This window comes from Budorcas taxicolor, chromosome 2 (genome assembly GCF_023091745.1).
Source record: "Budorcas taxicolor isolate Tak-1 chromosome 2, Takin1.1, whole genome shotgun sequence".
Lineage (NCBI taxonomy): Eukaryota > Metazoa > Chordata > Mammalia > Artiodactyla > Bovidae > Budorcas > Budorcas taxicolor.
The window spans coordinates 2,012,763-2,026,811 of record NC_068911.1 but is presented as its reverse complement, the minus strand read 5'-3'; the positions used below and the strand labels follow the sequence as shown (position 1 = coordinate 2,026,811).

At 61.8% G+C, this 14,049-nt stretch overlaps 1 protein-coding gene across 1 annotated transcript in view; it reads left to right on the top strand.

Moving 5' to 3' along the window:
* SNX8 (sorting nexin 8) overlaps positions 1-12,664 on the top strand; it is a 36,483-nt gene extending 23,819 nt beyond the window's left edge. The window contains exons 2-11 of the mRNA XM_052663578.1: positions 1,451-1,641; positions 4,559-4,676; positions 5,621-5,742; positions 7,274-7,354; positions 8,255-8,415; positions 9,020-9,152; positions 11,046-11,114; positions 11,610-11,759; positions 11,982-12,131; positions 12,502-12,664. Coding sequence (XP_052519538.1) covers positions 1,451-1,641; positions 4,559-4,676; positions 5,621-5,742; positions 7,274-7,354; positions 8,255-8,415; positions 9,020-9,152; positions 11,046-11,114; positions 11,610-11,759; positions 11,982-12,131; positions 12,502-12,612 — 1,286 coding nt within the window. The 3' untranslated portion in view covers positions 12,613-12,664. The remainder of the gene's footprint in view (positions 1-1,450; positions 1,642-4,558; positions 4,677-5,620; positions 5,743-7,273; positions 7,355-8,254; positions 8,416-9,019; positions 9,153-11,045; positions 11,115-11,609; positions 11,760-11,981; positions 12,132-12,501) is intronic.
* Positions 12,665-14,049: the final 1,385 nt, after the last annotated feature.

Sequence of the window (14,049 nt, the reverse complement as noted above, 5' to 3'; positions counted from 1 at the left end):
CCCTGTTCATCAGCATCTGCTGGAGTTCACTCAGACTCACGTCCATTGAGTCCGTGATGCCATCCAGCCATCTCATCCTCTGTCGTCCCCTTCTCCTCCTGCCCCCAATCCCTCCCAGCATCAGAGTCTTTTCCAATGAGTCAACTCTTCGCATGAGGTGGCCAAGTACTGGAGTTTCAGCTTTAGCATCATTCCTTCCAAAGAAATCCCAGGGTTGATCTTCAGAATGGACTGGTTGGATCTCCTTGCAGTCCAAGGGACTCTCAAGAGTCTTCTCCAACACCACAGTTCCAAAGCATTAGTATAGTGTAATATAAAGAGGAAAAGAGAAAATACAAGTGAGTTGCTAACACTGCCTTCCTGCTCCTGGTGGATCGTCGCGGCCCTGGGGTCTGCCCTCCCTGGAGAGCCGCCTGCCTTAAAGCACAGGGTCTTGAGCTTTTGCGTGGAGTTCTGAGGCCGGTGGGGGTTCCTGCGTACACATTAAGCCCTTGTTCTCTATCTTAATGTTTAAAGTCAATTCAAGGCCGCTATCTTTTGAATCCTAAAGTGCTGAGTGATTTTACAGATGGAAATAACCTATCCATTGGTTCTGTATGCGAGTGTACGCCGGAGTCTTGCGCCGGCCGAGCCAGTCCTACGGAGCAATACAGCCGCACTGCAGGAGGCTGGGAATTCGGAGGAGCACAGTCTGCTCTGCTTGTTTGCAGCAGTGTTTCTTGGAAAAAGACCTCTCCCCCCGAGGGACACCTTAACCTTTATTCTTTTTTCTTAACTGAAAAGAATGTTTTTCTCTAAAGTTCTAAACTCTTTGTACTAAAAACCAAACTGACCTTTCAACAGGGTTTCCTTGTTTGTTTGTTGGCAGCGTGTTGGACATAAGACCTCTGATTTGTCTTCGCCTGTCCTGTGAACGACATGTGGCTGGCTCCTCGTGTCCCAGGAAGGCGGGGTGTTAGGGCTCAGTGCTTCAGTCTGTATGAGCAGGAGCCCAGCTCAGCAGGCGCCCGGCTCAAGCAGACATGCCGGTTTTTACACATCAGGGTGACTGGGTTGGCAAGAAGGCAGGGTGCACTGATTGTGAGCGTGCCTGCTCATGGAGAACTAGGGCCTGTTTCTTTCCTTTTAACCTTTACTTGACCCCGGGGAAAAGGAAAAATCTTGTTTTTCGCATGTAACTTGCAAACATGCCACTCCTTTGCCTCTGCGCAGGTGGAAAACTAGGCCTGCCCTGTCCTGGATGTGGGGGCGTACATGCTGATTCACAGCCTGCAGCTTTATGAGGGGAGGACGTGGCCCCGAGTGGACGCCTGGCCCGAATGAATGAGCCTGACCTGGGCCAGGACCGGGCTTGGCCGGGTGACGTGGCTGGAATCCACACGCTGAGCCAGCAGGCGGGGGCGGCGGGTGGCCTCCGGGCTGAGCCGCGGTGCTCACCTTCTCTCTGCAGACTCGCCAGTGTCCCCGGTCAGCGAGCCCAAGGCCCCAGACGCCGGTCGGATGCAGGTGCCGCCAGGGAACCCGCTGCTGCTGTCGCTGACGCTGCAGGAGCTGCTGGCCAGGGACGCCGTGCAGGTGGAGCTCGTCCCCGAGAAGAAGGGCCTGTTCCTGAAGCACGTGGAGTATGAGGTGTCCAGCCAGGTGACCTGCGGGCCTGGGGCGGGGGGAGGTGCAGGGAGGACCCCCGAGCGTGCCCCTGCGTCCTGCTCCGGCTCGCCGCTCCCCCACCCCAGGCGCCCGCCTGTTCTCACCGTCCCCGGGCCCTGGGGTCCTGCCTCTCGGGACGCGTGGTTGTCCCTGGAGCCCAGACGAGCTGGCCCCGGGCAGCTCTGCGGTGCTGGGCAGTCCCTGGGGAGAAGAGTGTGGACCCCGCACCGCATATCAAGTGCACGGGCGGGACTGGGGTGGGGGGCTCACCCCAGGGGGTGCTGCATCCCCATCAGGGGCGCCCCAAGGTCAGAGCGCGTCGGGTGCCGCAATCCTGGCCCCGGTGGCCGTGCGCGGGCTGCCCGGTGGCGCCTTGGTCTTTTGTCCTTTGCCTGTCCGCAGTTCAGGTGGGACGTGTTTTGATAGGCGCTTTCATTCTTTCTCCTGGGGATTAAGTCATTGGTGAACTAAGAGTGTCCGTGCGTGTGTGTGTGTGTGTGTGTGTGTGTGTGTGTGTGTGTGTATTAAGTCATTGGTGAACTAAGAGCGTGTGTGTGTGTGTGTGTGTGTGTGTGTGTGTGTGTGTGTGTGTGTGTGGTGGGGGGAACAGGGGGGATCTCGTAGGGTCAGAGTGGCTCCCCCAGCCGGGTTACAGACTCGGGTCGCAGCCCTGGAGGGCTCAGGCTGGGGAAGCGGGCAGAAAGGCACGTGTACATGTGGGAGCAAGTTCCCCACGGTGGACGGCTGTCGCGTGGAAGTGAAGGATCGCAGCATTTTTGCCTGTGTTTTGAAGCCGCGATGAGGGGAGCCGGGAACTAAACTTTGCTCCGACACAGGTCAGTGCCGCTGCCGAGGGAGGCGGCTGAGGTCAGTGAGGGAAGGAGGCCCTCCCTTGTTGAGAGGACAGCGTTGCTGGTGGGCACCACTGCCCCCTGGCATCTGCAGCCGCAGTGGGGTTGGAGGCCTCAGTGCCTCTCCTGGGGCCGCATCACCCGTGGGCTGGGCTCCCGCGTGTGTGACACGCTGCCCCACTAGGACAGCGGCCTTGTGCTCAGTCTTCTTAAACGGCCCGTTCCTTAAGTCAGTCGATGACCTCATGGTCAGCATTTTTAGCAGGAGGCCGATCTGTCCAGGTTACCTCCTGAAATGTGGGCGAAGGGGTGAGCCTGCTAAGGTTGGGACCTCGGGGCAGGTGGGGACTCACCGGGCTGTGCCCGCTGCTTGCATGCTTGCTGGAGTCGGAGTTGGTGCAGACGTGGGCACGCAGCCGCATGGGCTGTGCTGGGTAGCTCACGGCCTACGGGTCGTCACGGTTCGATCAGTAAGTCGTGTCCAGCTCTTCGCGACCCCATGGACTGCAGCATGCCAGGGTTCCTTGCCCTTCACTGTCTCCTGGAGCTCACTCAGACCCATGTCATCAAGTCGGTGATGCCATCCGACCATCTCATCCTCTGTCGCCCCCTCTCCCACCTTCAGTATTTCCCAGCGTCAGGCTCTTTTCCAATCAGTCGGCTCTTCTCATCAGGTGACCCAAGTATTGGAGCTTCAGCATCAGTTCTTCCAATGAATATTCAGGGTTGATTTCTTTTAGGATTGATGGATTTGATCTCCTTGCAGTTCAAGGGGAGTCTCAAAGTCTTCTCCAGTACCACAGTTAAAAAACATCAGTTCTTCAGCGCTCAGCCTTCATTATGGTCCAACTCTCACATGCATACATGACCACTGGAAAAACCATAGCTTTGACTATACGGACTTTTGTTGGTAAAGTTATGTCTCTGCTTTTTAATATGCTGTCTAGGTTGGTCATAGCTTTCCTTCCAAGGAGCAAGTGTCTTTTAATTTCATGGCTGCAGTCACCATCTGCAGTGATTTTGGAGCGCAAGAAAATAAAATGCATCACTGCTTCACTTTTCCCCTTCTGTTAAGGGTTCAAAAACTTAAATGTGTTTTTAGGTTCACAGCAGGATTGGGGGAGGGAACAGATTTCCCGTGTTCCCCACCCGCAGTCAGCACCCCCAGCAGATGGAGCGTTTGTTACGGCTGGTGAGCCTGCCTGGCCGCCTCCTTGTCACTGCGTCCCCGGCTCCCCCGAGAGTCACCCTCGCCTCTGTGCGTCCTCAGGGTGTGGTCTGCTGTTGTTGCTTCTCTGCCCCGAGCGCCCCCTGTGTCGTCCCTCCGTGCTCCACCCCCACCCGACCCTGGGCGCGCCTGGCCTCTCTCTGCCTCCGCAGCTTTGTCTTCCCCGAGCATCCTCTTGGCCTCACACAGCCTGTCGCCGTCTCAGACGTCCTCCACTCTCGGCGACGGTACTGAGCACTCTCGGTAGCGTGCTGGGCGCCTGGGTCTCGCGTGAGCGCGTCCATGCGACCCCCACGAGGCCACTCTGTCGGGGCGCGTGTCCTGTGAAGCTTGCAGGCTTCTCATGGGCGGCTCCTGGTGGAGCCTGTTGGTGGCTTTGTCTGTCACGAGTCTCCCATGTCTCAGGATTGGTGCTCAGCGTCTGAGCTGCTTTCGGGCAGTCGGGTCTCTTTTAGGAGGCCGCTTGTGTTAGCGCTGTTGGAGAGTGCATGTTGAAGACAGACCTTAAAAGCTGTCCTCACGTGACACCCCCGGACGGGCGATGCTGCTGTGTGGTTGAAAACTCCCGTAAGGAGGCTTGCATCTGACAGAAGACCCAGAGAATAGGCTAATTAAGCGCGCAGTTAGAGCTGTGCAGTGTTTAAAGGTTGTATCTCCATCCATTGAGGACGTGTGGGATTCCCCCCTTAGGAAAAGGCCTGGTGAGAAACGTAGGGAATTTTCTCATGCTATTTCCCTGGGTCCAGCTTAGTGGCGGGAAGAGCGGGTCAGGGGAGGTGGTGAGGGTGAGGGTGTCTGAGGAGGACTTGAGCTCTGCGCCCTCTTCCCGCAGCGCTTCAAGTCCTGTGTGTACCGCCGCTACAACGACTTCGTGGTCTTCCACGAGACGCTGCTGCACAAGTTCCCGTACCGCATGGTGCCTGCCCTGCCGCCCAAGAGGATGCTAGGAGGTAACCGCTGGCTGTGCCGTGGCCCGGGGGTCGTGGGCGTGTGGAGGCCTCGAAGGCTGGGTCCTGTGCCAAGCCTTTGTGAACGTGTGGCCTTCGCGGGGCTATCCTGATTCAAGTTTCCTCCAGTGATTCAGAATTTTAATACTTTGGCCATGCTGCGTGGCATGTGGGATCTTAGCTCTTTGACCAGGGATCGAACCCATGCCCCGAAGTGGAAACTCGGGGTCTTAACCACTAGGTCGCCAGCGAGTTTCCCCAAGTGATACTTTAAATACCGTTTTCATGGAGGAGGAAATGGCAGCCCACTCCAGTGTTCTTGCCTGGAAAGTTGCATGGATGGAGGAGCCTGGCGGCTACAGTTCACGGGGTCACAGAGCTAGACGTGGCTGAGCCCGCCTGCACACGATACGTAATAGAAAGTCCATGCTGCTGTGTAAAGCAGAGATCTTTCTCAAAATATTATAACTTAAAAAAAGAATACCGTTTTCATTTGTGGTCAGATTGAAATACCCTCAGTACGTCATTGTCCCCTTTTACTTATTTCCCTCCCTCAAAGTGAAATCACTTAACCCACGTGAGGGAGTCTGTGCTTGTGAGAGAGTAGAAGTGACGTGGGCGGGAAACCCAGGCCGGGTGAGCGCGAGTTTAGCGGAGCACACTCGTCCATAGAAACAGCAGGAAGGGGTCGCAGCGGCGTCTGCAGGCCCTGCGGTGAGGGGTCAGACGCTGCTGGCTGAAGCCGGCGGGCTCTGGTTTTCCTCGCAGCTAACCTGGCCCAGGTGCGTCCCTGGGGGCAGGGCGTGGGGTCGGGGGCGCCCGCCTTCTCCCACAGCCTGAGGTCTGTGGCTGGGTCTGGGGGGCCGTCTGTGCGGGAGGCGCTGGGCCCTGAGCGCCAGCCTGGGGGCCCGTGCCCGGGCCTGCGGTCACCTGTGTCCTGCCCCCAGCCGACAGGGAGTTCATCGAGGCCCGGAGGCGGGCGCTGAAGCGCTTCATCAACCTGGTGGCCCGGCACCCGCCCTTCTCCGAGGACGCGATCCTCAAGCTGTTCCTGTCCTTCAGCGGCCCCGTGAGTACCCGGGGAGCCTGGGGGGGACCTGGGGCGCCCGGCTCTCTTTGTCACGTGGTTTTGGTTCGTTCTCTCTGCTTGCTCCCCTGGTTCGGCCCCGACGCATTGTTTCCACGGGGTGGCCGTGAGCAGGGCTGTCTCCCCAGTCGCGTGGGAGGCGTTGGGTCAGGCCTGTTGGCGGCCAGGGAGGAGCCGTGGCTTCTTGGCAGGCCCCCGAGGTTTGAAGCTGCTCCGCGGGAGGGGGCTCCATGGCTGGGGGGTGGCCAGTGGGCCAGCGGCCCCCGACGTGGGTGTGTGCGCACTTAGGAAAGGCCAGGGTGGGCTCTGTGCTGTTGCAGAGCTGCAGTGGACGTGTGTCCCGGGCGGTGTGGGCCCTCCGCACCCGTGTCCCTGGGGAGGCGTCGGGGCGGCCGTGTCCTCCTCTAGCTGCCGTTGGCCGATCTGGTCCAGCAGGAAGCCGGGCTACAGCCCTGCTCCCGGCGGAGGAGGCGCTACCGTGGCGGCCCTGCGTGCCAGGTCCGAGTCCTTCTCTGGCACCGGGGGTTCCCCGTGGGCCCTCTCCTTGTGGGCATGGGCAGAGGGGGCCCCGCGGAGGACTTCCTGTGCTGGAGTGGACGGCACGGCCGCGGGCCCAGAGCCCCGTAGGCAGATTGCCCGTGCGCCTGACCTCTCGTCTTGGCACACACTCCCTGGAGGCCACAGGGGCCTTTGAGCCTAGAGATCCGCGGCAGCCTCCTCTCTGGGGTGCTTGTCCATTGGCCCCTTTTGTGGGACTCATTCCAGACGTTCAGGGCATGCTTGCTGTGGTCTCCTGCCCCTGAGTGGGGAGGGTGGGTCTTTTGAACCCTGGGGCTGGACTGGCTTCTGTGGAACAGGGATCTTGATTGCAGACGAGGAAAGTGCTGGGAGGTGGGAGCCCCCAGGCCTCCCTGGCGCCGCATGCTGCTTTGGTGAAGGAGGGCGCTGGGGCAGGTGCCCCGCTCTGAAATGCCGCACTTCCTGCCCCCGCACACCGCCCTGTGTTGCAGTCTCTGCCTGTGTTTGTCCCGTGGCTCTTCGTGGGAGCTCGTCTGAAAGCTGGGCTTTACCAGGGAGCCCCACTTCCGCGGGCAGAGCTCGGAGCCAGGGCGCGGGACGCCCAGCGCCGTCCTTTCTCTGCCCGTCAGCTCTGCTGGGCTCTGGGCCCAGTCCCGTGGGTCTGCTCAGGGGAGGAGGAGGCTTCAGTGTCTGAGCCGCGTCTGTCTCCACGCTCCTGCCCCTGGTCCGCGGGCGCGTCTCCGTCTTTCTGGAGGGAGGGCTCCTCTCCAGAGCCGCTGTTTGCAGTGCTGTTGCGAAGTCGAGCTTTTCCGCCTCTGGAAAACCAACCACCCCAAACGTCAAGGCCAGTGGGGGAACACGGAGCCGGAGGCAGGAAGAGGCTTCGGGAGTTGGCGTTAGGCACACGGAGACACTGCTGTCTCAGAGGGACCGGGTCCTGCCCGCCTCTCTGCGGCCGGCTGAGGGTCAAGGGTTTCTCTCTCCCCTCTTGCAGGATGTGCAGAACAAGTTGAAGGAATCTGCTCAGTGCGTGGGAGACGAGTTCATGAACTGCAGGCTGGCGGCTCGGGCCAAGGTACTCACCCAATCCTGATGCTCGCTCTTCCCCAGTGCGGCAGCAGGGCTCACAGTTGGGTTTTCTCTGAGCGCCAGACCAGTCTGAGATGCCTCGCGTGTCTTCCTCACTTAACGCTTGTTCCAGTTGATCTGAAGCACAGCGGGTGCCAGGCCCATTATCCAGACGGGGAAGTGGAGGCTGCCGTTGGCCAAGGTCCCAGGCGTCTCGGCAGCTGAGCCCGTGTGTGACTCAGCGCCCTCTGACCACAGCGCCCGGCCGCAGGCCCTCGCAGCGTGTCCCCAGGCATTCCGTGGCTCAGATGGACGTGCGCTCGGACGTCTGCTCTTTGGAAATACGGGGATTGATGTTGCACTGGGTTATCTTACTAATTTTTTCCTTTCTTTTTATTTGCACTGGCTTATTGTTATGTTTAGTTCATCTGATCCTTTTCTCAAAAGGGTGAAAGTAGCTATTTGGTAGCTTTTCTGGTGATTGTTTCTTAAGCTACTTCTCCAGACGTTACCTTCATTTTATTCCCTGAACTTTTTGTTCTCCAAGTGCTGTGTAGTTAATATTAGTTAGTGTTAACGGGTAGTTAATAGTAAAGTGGGTGATAACTTAGTCTTGGGGAGTAAATGAGGAAGCCCAGGGGCCTTCCTGGTGCGTCGTCAGGAAGCTCGCTCATCGTGTCGGGCTTGAGGACTGTTCGATGGCGCGCATGTGGCGCCGGTTTCTGTTTTCGGTTTGGACAGGAGGGGAGGTCCAGGGTGGGTTCCTGGGCTGGCCACTAGGTGACCTGGGTCTGGGGTCTGGGCTTGGTCACCTGCTCGGTGGACGGAGCTGCTTCCTCTCCCGTCGGTCATCTCCTGGACGGCTGTCCCGTCTGGTGACGACCGTCCCTGCCTCCCACCCCGTCAGGACTTCCTCCCGGCCGACATCCAGACCCAGTTCGCCATGAGCCGCGAGCTGATTCGAAACATCTACAACAGCTTTCACAAGCTCCGTGATCGGGCTGAGCGCATGGTGTCGCGGGCCATCGACAACGCCGCCGACCTTCTCATATTCGGGAAGGAGCTGAGGCAGGTGACCCTGGTCGGCTCCGCAGGGTCCCTTTTGTGGGGAGGGGTCTTAGACTTGGGTGGCAGGCTTGGAGGAGCAAGCACGTTTACTGTGATGACCCTCATTCCGACCCGTGCACCCCAGAGAGGGAAGGAAAGGGCTGCGGAGACAGGGCATCGTACTCAGAAGAAGGGAAAGGGTGGAGAGTGTGGGCAGAGTGTCGGGCTCTAAGCGTAGGCGCCCTCTCCTCCGCCCCGCTCCGTTGTCCGGACCAGACCTGAGAAGAGGTCCGTCTGATCTGGGAGAGGCCGCCGGGGGCTGGTCACACTCCCACTCCCCTGGAGGAGGGGCCCGGCCTCCAGCCAGAGCTGCCCCCACGCCTCTCCCCGGAACCCACGAACCTCCAGCCTGGGTCTCACCGACGTGGTTCAGATCTCGCTGGGCAGAGGTCCCACCTTTCTCACAGACGCCCTGGGTGCCTGCTCTTTGAGCAGCGGGGGTCTCGGTTAGGAGATGTGCAGGGCGCCCCGGGGGGCGTGGTGTCGGGAAGTGGGCTGTTGGGTTGGCTGCCCGCCCGGCTTCCGGGCCTGTGTCTCTTCCCCTGAGTGCCTCCTCTTCCCTCAGTGCCCTGGGGTCTGACACGACCCCGCTCCCCTCCTGGGCCTCGCTGAACAGCAGCACGTGGGGGTCCCTCAAACAGGCGCTGAAAGGCCTGTCCGTGGAGTTCGCGCTGCTGGCTGACAAGGCCGCACAGCAGGTGAGTGGGCATGCCCCCGAGGCGCCTGTCCCAAGGACATCCTGTGCCGTGGTGCACGGAGCGTCTCCTCCTGAGGGGGACATCAGGGCTCGGAGTCCTGCGTGAGGGCACCAGGGCTCTCCGGTCGGCTCTGCACGTCCCGGTCTGTTCTGGGTGGTTCCTGGGAGAGGTTCACGGCCTTGAGGGCTGCTGATGCTGGGGACACACTGGGTCCTGGCCCCAGAGAGCCGGCTTTGCTGAGACTGTGAGGTCTGCCCTGACCTTGAAACTGTAACCTTGCGCTTGCCAGGGCGCCCACAATGCACAGGCAGCTCCTGTGTTGCTGTCCTGGCAGGTGGCATTTGGCCACTTGGTAACTCATCAGAGCAACCGGGCTCCCCGCACCCCAGAGGCCCCACCCAGGTCTCACCCTGGACGCCCAGTTAACTTTAGGAAACGCTTCTGTTCTGCGGCAGAGTTACTTGCATAATAGAACTCTGCAGAGAATCGTGTTGCCGGGGATTTATTTGCAGTCAGAGGGAAAAGAGAGGTCCATCTGGGTGCTCTTAGGCTATAAAACTGTTACATGAGTTTCGGGGCGAGAGCGCGCTTCCTGGCTCTTGGGGAAATGGGCTTTAGGCCACTGGTGGGTGGTTTTAAATGCACTGAAACGCTGTCCGTGTGGAGGCCTTGCTGCCTGGCAGCGGCCCGAAGCTCCTTAGTAGTGAGTCAGCGACGGGAAGATCAGGGGGTTTTCCGGCTCCAGGTGGGCGCTCAGCTGCCCACACGGCTCTGAGTGTTGGAACAGGAAACTAACTGTGTTCCTGGTGTGGAAAGTCCTGGGTTTTCTTTCTCCGTGGTCGCCCTGCCCATAGGTTCCCTTTAGAACCTGAGTGCCGGGCGATGTCCCTATCTCCTGGAGTTGGCGCTGGGCTGGCCCATCTCTGGGTGTGAGAGGGAACCAAGAACGTGGTGTCAGAGGGCTGGCTGGGTATAGACGGAGCACGCTACCTCAGCCTGCTCTGTGCCGGCCCGAGTCTCAGCAGGGACCTCACCCGGCACTGGTCCCCAGCTCTTTCTCTCCACGGTTAGAAACAAGAGGGCTGGACCAGATTGTGGACAGCTTTTCATTTTAAGCCTCGACTGTCTACTGAGAGCTCAGTCTGTAAAACCTATGAACGAAGCTGGGACCGGGCCCCGGCCCACAGCCCCTCTCGGACAGGTTACCTGGGCGGGGTGCTCAGAGCAGGTGGGGGCCCTGACTCCGCTGTTACCAGGGTCTCCTCTGATCCAGAAGTGGGTGCAGTCTCTGCCCTGAGGCGGGGCGTGTGGCCTCTGGTGGGCGCGGCTTGTAGCTTGCCTCTGAGGTTCTCGGATCCCTCACACATGCCGTCATGTCCGCACAGACGCAGCATCCCGAACGCTTCTCAGTGCCTTTCCATGGTTTCTGTGTTGGAGTAAAATTAATACAGCTTTAACTGCACCAAAGGGGACAAGTGCCCATCAGGACTGTCACCCGTCTGGGCCAGGGTTCCATTTCACGCTTGCTGTGCAGGTGAAGACCTTGGAGCTCGTTCTCAATTCCGTTTTCATGTGTCCTAGCTTTATTCTCCCCAGACCAGCTGGGAGACCTGGTAACTGTGTCCCAGCCGGACAGGTGAGACTCAAGGCAGGATTTCTTCCGCAGCGACAGCTTTTTTTCAGGGCACATGTGCTGGTGGTTTAGGGTCTTGCAAAGCATTGGGACCAGAGCCGGGACCTGGTAGCGAATGCCTTGTTTAGGAGCCACCCCCGCCACATACCCGGGGAGGAGCCTCCCTTCTCCCGTGTCCCCTGCCAGTCAGGAGGGCGGGGCACCCGTGTGGCGAGCTGTGTGCTCGGGCGGTGTTGGCCCACCTGACCCGTGTTTTCCAGGGCAAACAGGAGGAGAACGATGTGGTGGAGAAGCTGAACCTCTTCCTGGACTTGCTGCAGTCCTACAAGGTGAGTCTCGCGGCCGTTTGTTCTGGCACAGAGCCTTGAAAACATGCTATGACCTTTCAGGGGCATGGCTCTGGGGTGGGACAGCAGCCTGGGGCCAGGGCTGCGGAGGGTGGACGGGCCTCCTGCACTCCCGCAGAAGGCTCCTGTTCCCACAAGGCCTCTGACCAGGTTATCCTGGGGCCCCATGGAGATGCCAGGGCGTCTGCCTTCGGGAGCCTGTCCCTGAAGGTCTTGCTGCTGGAGGCACACCGGCTTTCTGGGGACGGTCAGTTCACGGTGTGCGGTCTGGAGCCGGCCTGGCGCTCATGCGTCCCCGCGGGGCCCTGGCGGTGCTGATTTGCACCGTGAGTCCCTCGCAGCTCGGCCCTGGGCGGCTCACCCGGGCCGTCCCTCCTGCGACCACCGAGCGTGAGGAGTGGGGTGCGGGCTCGCTGTCCGAGAGGCGAGGCCCCAGCTGGAGGCTGGAGCCCTGACCACCCCACCCCCCGCCCCCAGGACCTGTGCGAGAGGCACGAGAAGGGCGTGCTGCACAAGCACCAGCGTGCGCTGCACAAGTACAGCCTGATGAAGAGGCAGATGATGAGCGCCGCCGTGCAGAGCCGCGAGCCCGAGTCCGTGGAGCAGCTGGAGTCCCGCATCGTGGAGGTGCGTCTCGGCTGGTGTGGGGGGCGGGCGGGTGGGGGCCGCTCCGTCCTGCCGGCCGGGCCGCCGCCCTCCCCGCCGCCCTGTGGGGGCTCCGCGAGCTGCTGGGCTCCTGATGCCTGTGCACCAGTGCCGGCGCTGTGGCCCAGAGGCAGGGCTCGGGCTGGGGTTGGGGGGCGCTCCCAGGCGTGCCGGGCCCGGCGCCAGGGGCTCTCTGCTCTGCAGCAGGAGAGCGTGATCCAGACCATGGAGCTCCGCAACCACTACTCCTTGTACTGCCTGCACCAGGAGACGCAGCTGGTCCACGCGTACCTGCCGCTCACCTCCCACATCCTCGGCGCCTTCGTCAACTCCCAGGTCCAAGGGCACAAGGAGGTGGGTTCCCCACAGCTGCCCGCGCGGGCTGGCGGGCGCCCCCCCTTCCAGAAGCGGCAGCCCAGCTGACCTTGACGAGTGACCTGGGCGGGGCACCGGGACTTGACACGGCTCTTGCCCGACTCTCCGGTCTTCTGGTAGCCAGGGAGACCCGTGAGGCCGTCCTCGCGGTTGCAGGGATGGGGCGCGGGGCGGGGCACGCAGGGCGCAGAGGAAGCAGCCCCCGTGGCCCCTGTGGGGGGAACTGCAGGGAGGGGTGGGAAGCCCACTGCCCGCCCTCCGGCCGCTCTGGGCCCGTGGGCGCGGCTGTGTCTGTGCTGTGTGTCCCCCCCGGCTGCCCCCCAGCTGGCCCGCCCCTCTCCTCCCGCAGATGAGCAAGGTGTGGAACGACCTGCAGCCCAAGCTCCGCTGCCTCTTCGTGGGACCACACGGCGCCCCGGCCCCCCCGAGGCCCCCCCAGGACGGCCCGTCTGCTCACTAGTGCTAGAGGGCTCGGAGGCAGCTCGGTGCGCTCACTAAAGCCTCTTTTCGAACGGTGTGTCCCTGTTTGATTCCCTCGGTTGGCGCCCACCCCCACCCCGAGGGCTCGCGTGTCGGGCTACAGCCCCCTGTGGAGGGGCCAACGACCAGGCCGGGGCTCAGAGGGGCCGAGGGTCCAGGTAGCCGCGGCTCCCCTCCCTCTCGGGGAGCAAGGCCGGGGCTGCGTGGGCTGCCCTGCCCATCCTGACCGTGCTGTGGTGGTCAGCCTGGTGCTGGGAGCGTGTCAGTCCCTGGAGCGGTTTCCCCCACGTTCCCTGAGGAGCAGCCTGGTGGCCCTGGCCTGCGTGTGCCTGCCTCCATGCCCGCATGTGTGTGCCCGCTGGGCTGGGGCTGGGGAGACAGAGGGACCGCGGTGTCTGGAGGCTCGGGAGGTGGTGCCCCCGCCGTGGGTCTGTCCAGGTTCAGATCACTGCTGTCCCTTCTCAGGCGGGCCGAGGCTGGCCGCGCAGTGAGGTGCGGGCGTGTCTGCTGACCTCTCGTCTTCAGAGCAATGGGCTCCCCTTCCAGGCTCCCTCCCGCTCTCTCCGGCCGGGCGTCTGAGACCAGAGGGGTTGTGTCCGCCTGGGGCAGGGTGTTTCTGCTCTGGAACCCGCCTGCCCCCCACCCCTCACGGCTCTCTGTTCGGAGGGGGCTTGGAGCAGGGTGACTGCAGGGGAGGGCTCCTGAGGGTCTCCCAGGAACACATGCCTGGTTTGGGGGCTGCCCTCCGTCTGAAGTCCGCATGCAGCGCCCGGAGGCTCGGGGACAGGCAGGCGTCCCTGACGAGCTGACACACGTCTGGTCCAGGACACGCTGTGTCCTACCTTGGCCTGGGCCCGCCACATGTGGGTCCTGCCAGTGCCCCCAGAGCAGCCTCGGGGGTGCGGGCAGGCGACTGCACCCCTGGCCTGAGCCCCCCACAGTGGACACGTGTGCCTTCCCGGGATGGACTGGCCAGTCCCCAGCGGACGAGGAGGGGCCGTCCGTGCCATTTGTTCCTCCGGGCTGTCGTCTGTGTTTTGATCTCTGTGGAAACAGGCGCCCACCACCCTGAGAGGCTCTGTGCTGCCCCGCAGGCCGGCCCCCAGGCGCCGTGTCCACTGGAGTCATGGAGCATGACCACAGGCCTCTGCCGTCCCTGCCCCATGGTGGAGGCCCCACCCCAGGGCCCACGGTGGGAGCTGAGGGCCCTAAGGCCCTGGGCCAGCGGCACAGGTTGGGGGGAGGGTCTCCCCACACGGGGCACCAGGGCGAGTTCTGGCAGCAAAGACTCGAGATGCTGTTCCGGGGTGACCCCTCCTGGAGGACTGGCCCCCACGACACCAGGAGCACACACTTCTTTAGGGGCTGCAGGGGTGGCGTTGGGGGTGCTTTCTAGCCCGCGTCCTCCTGACCCCAG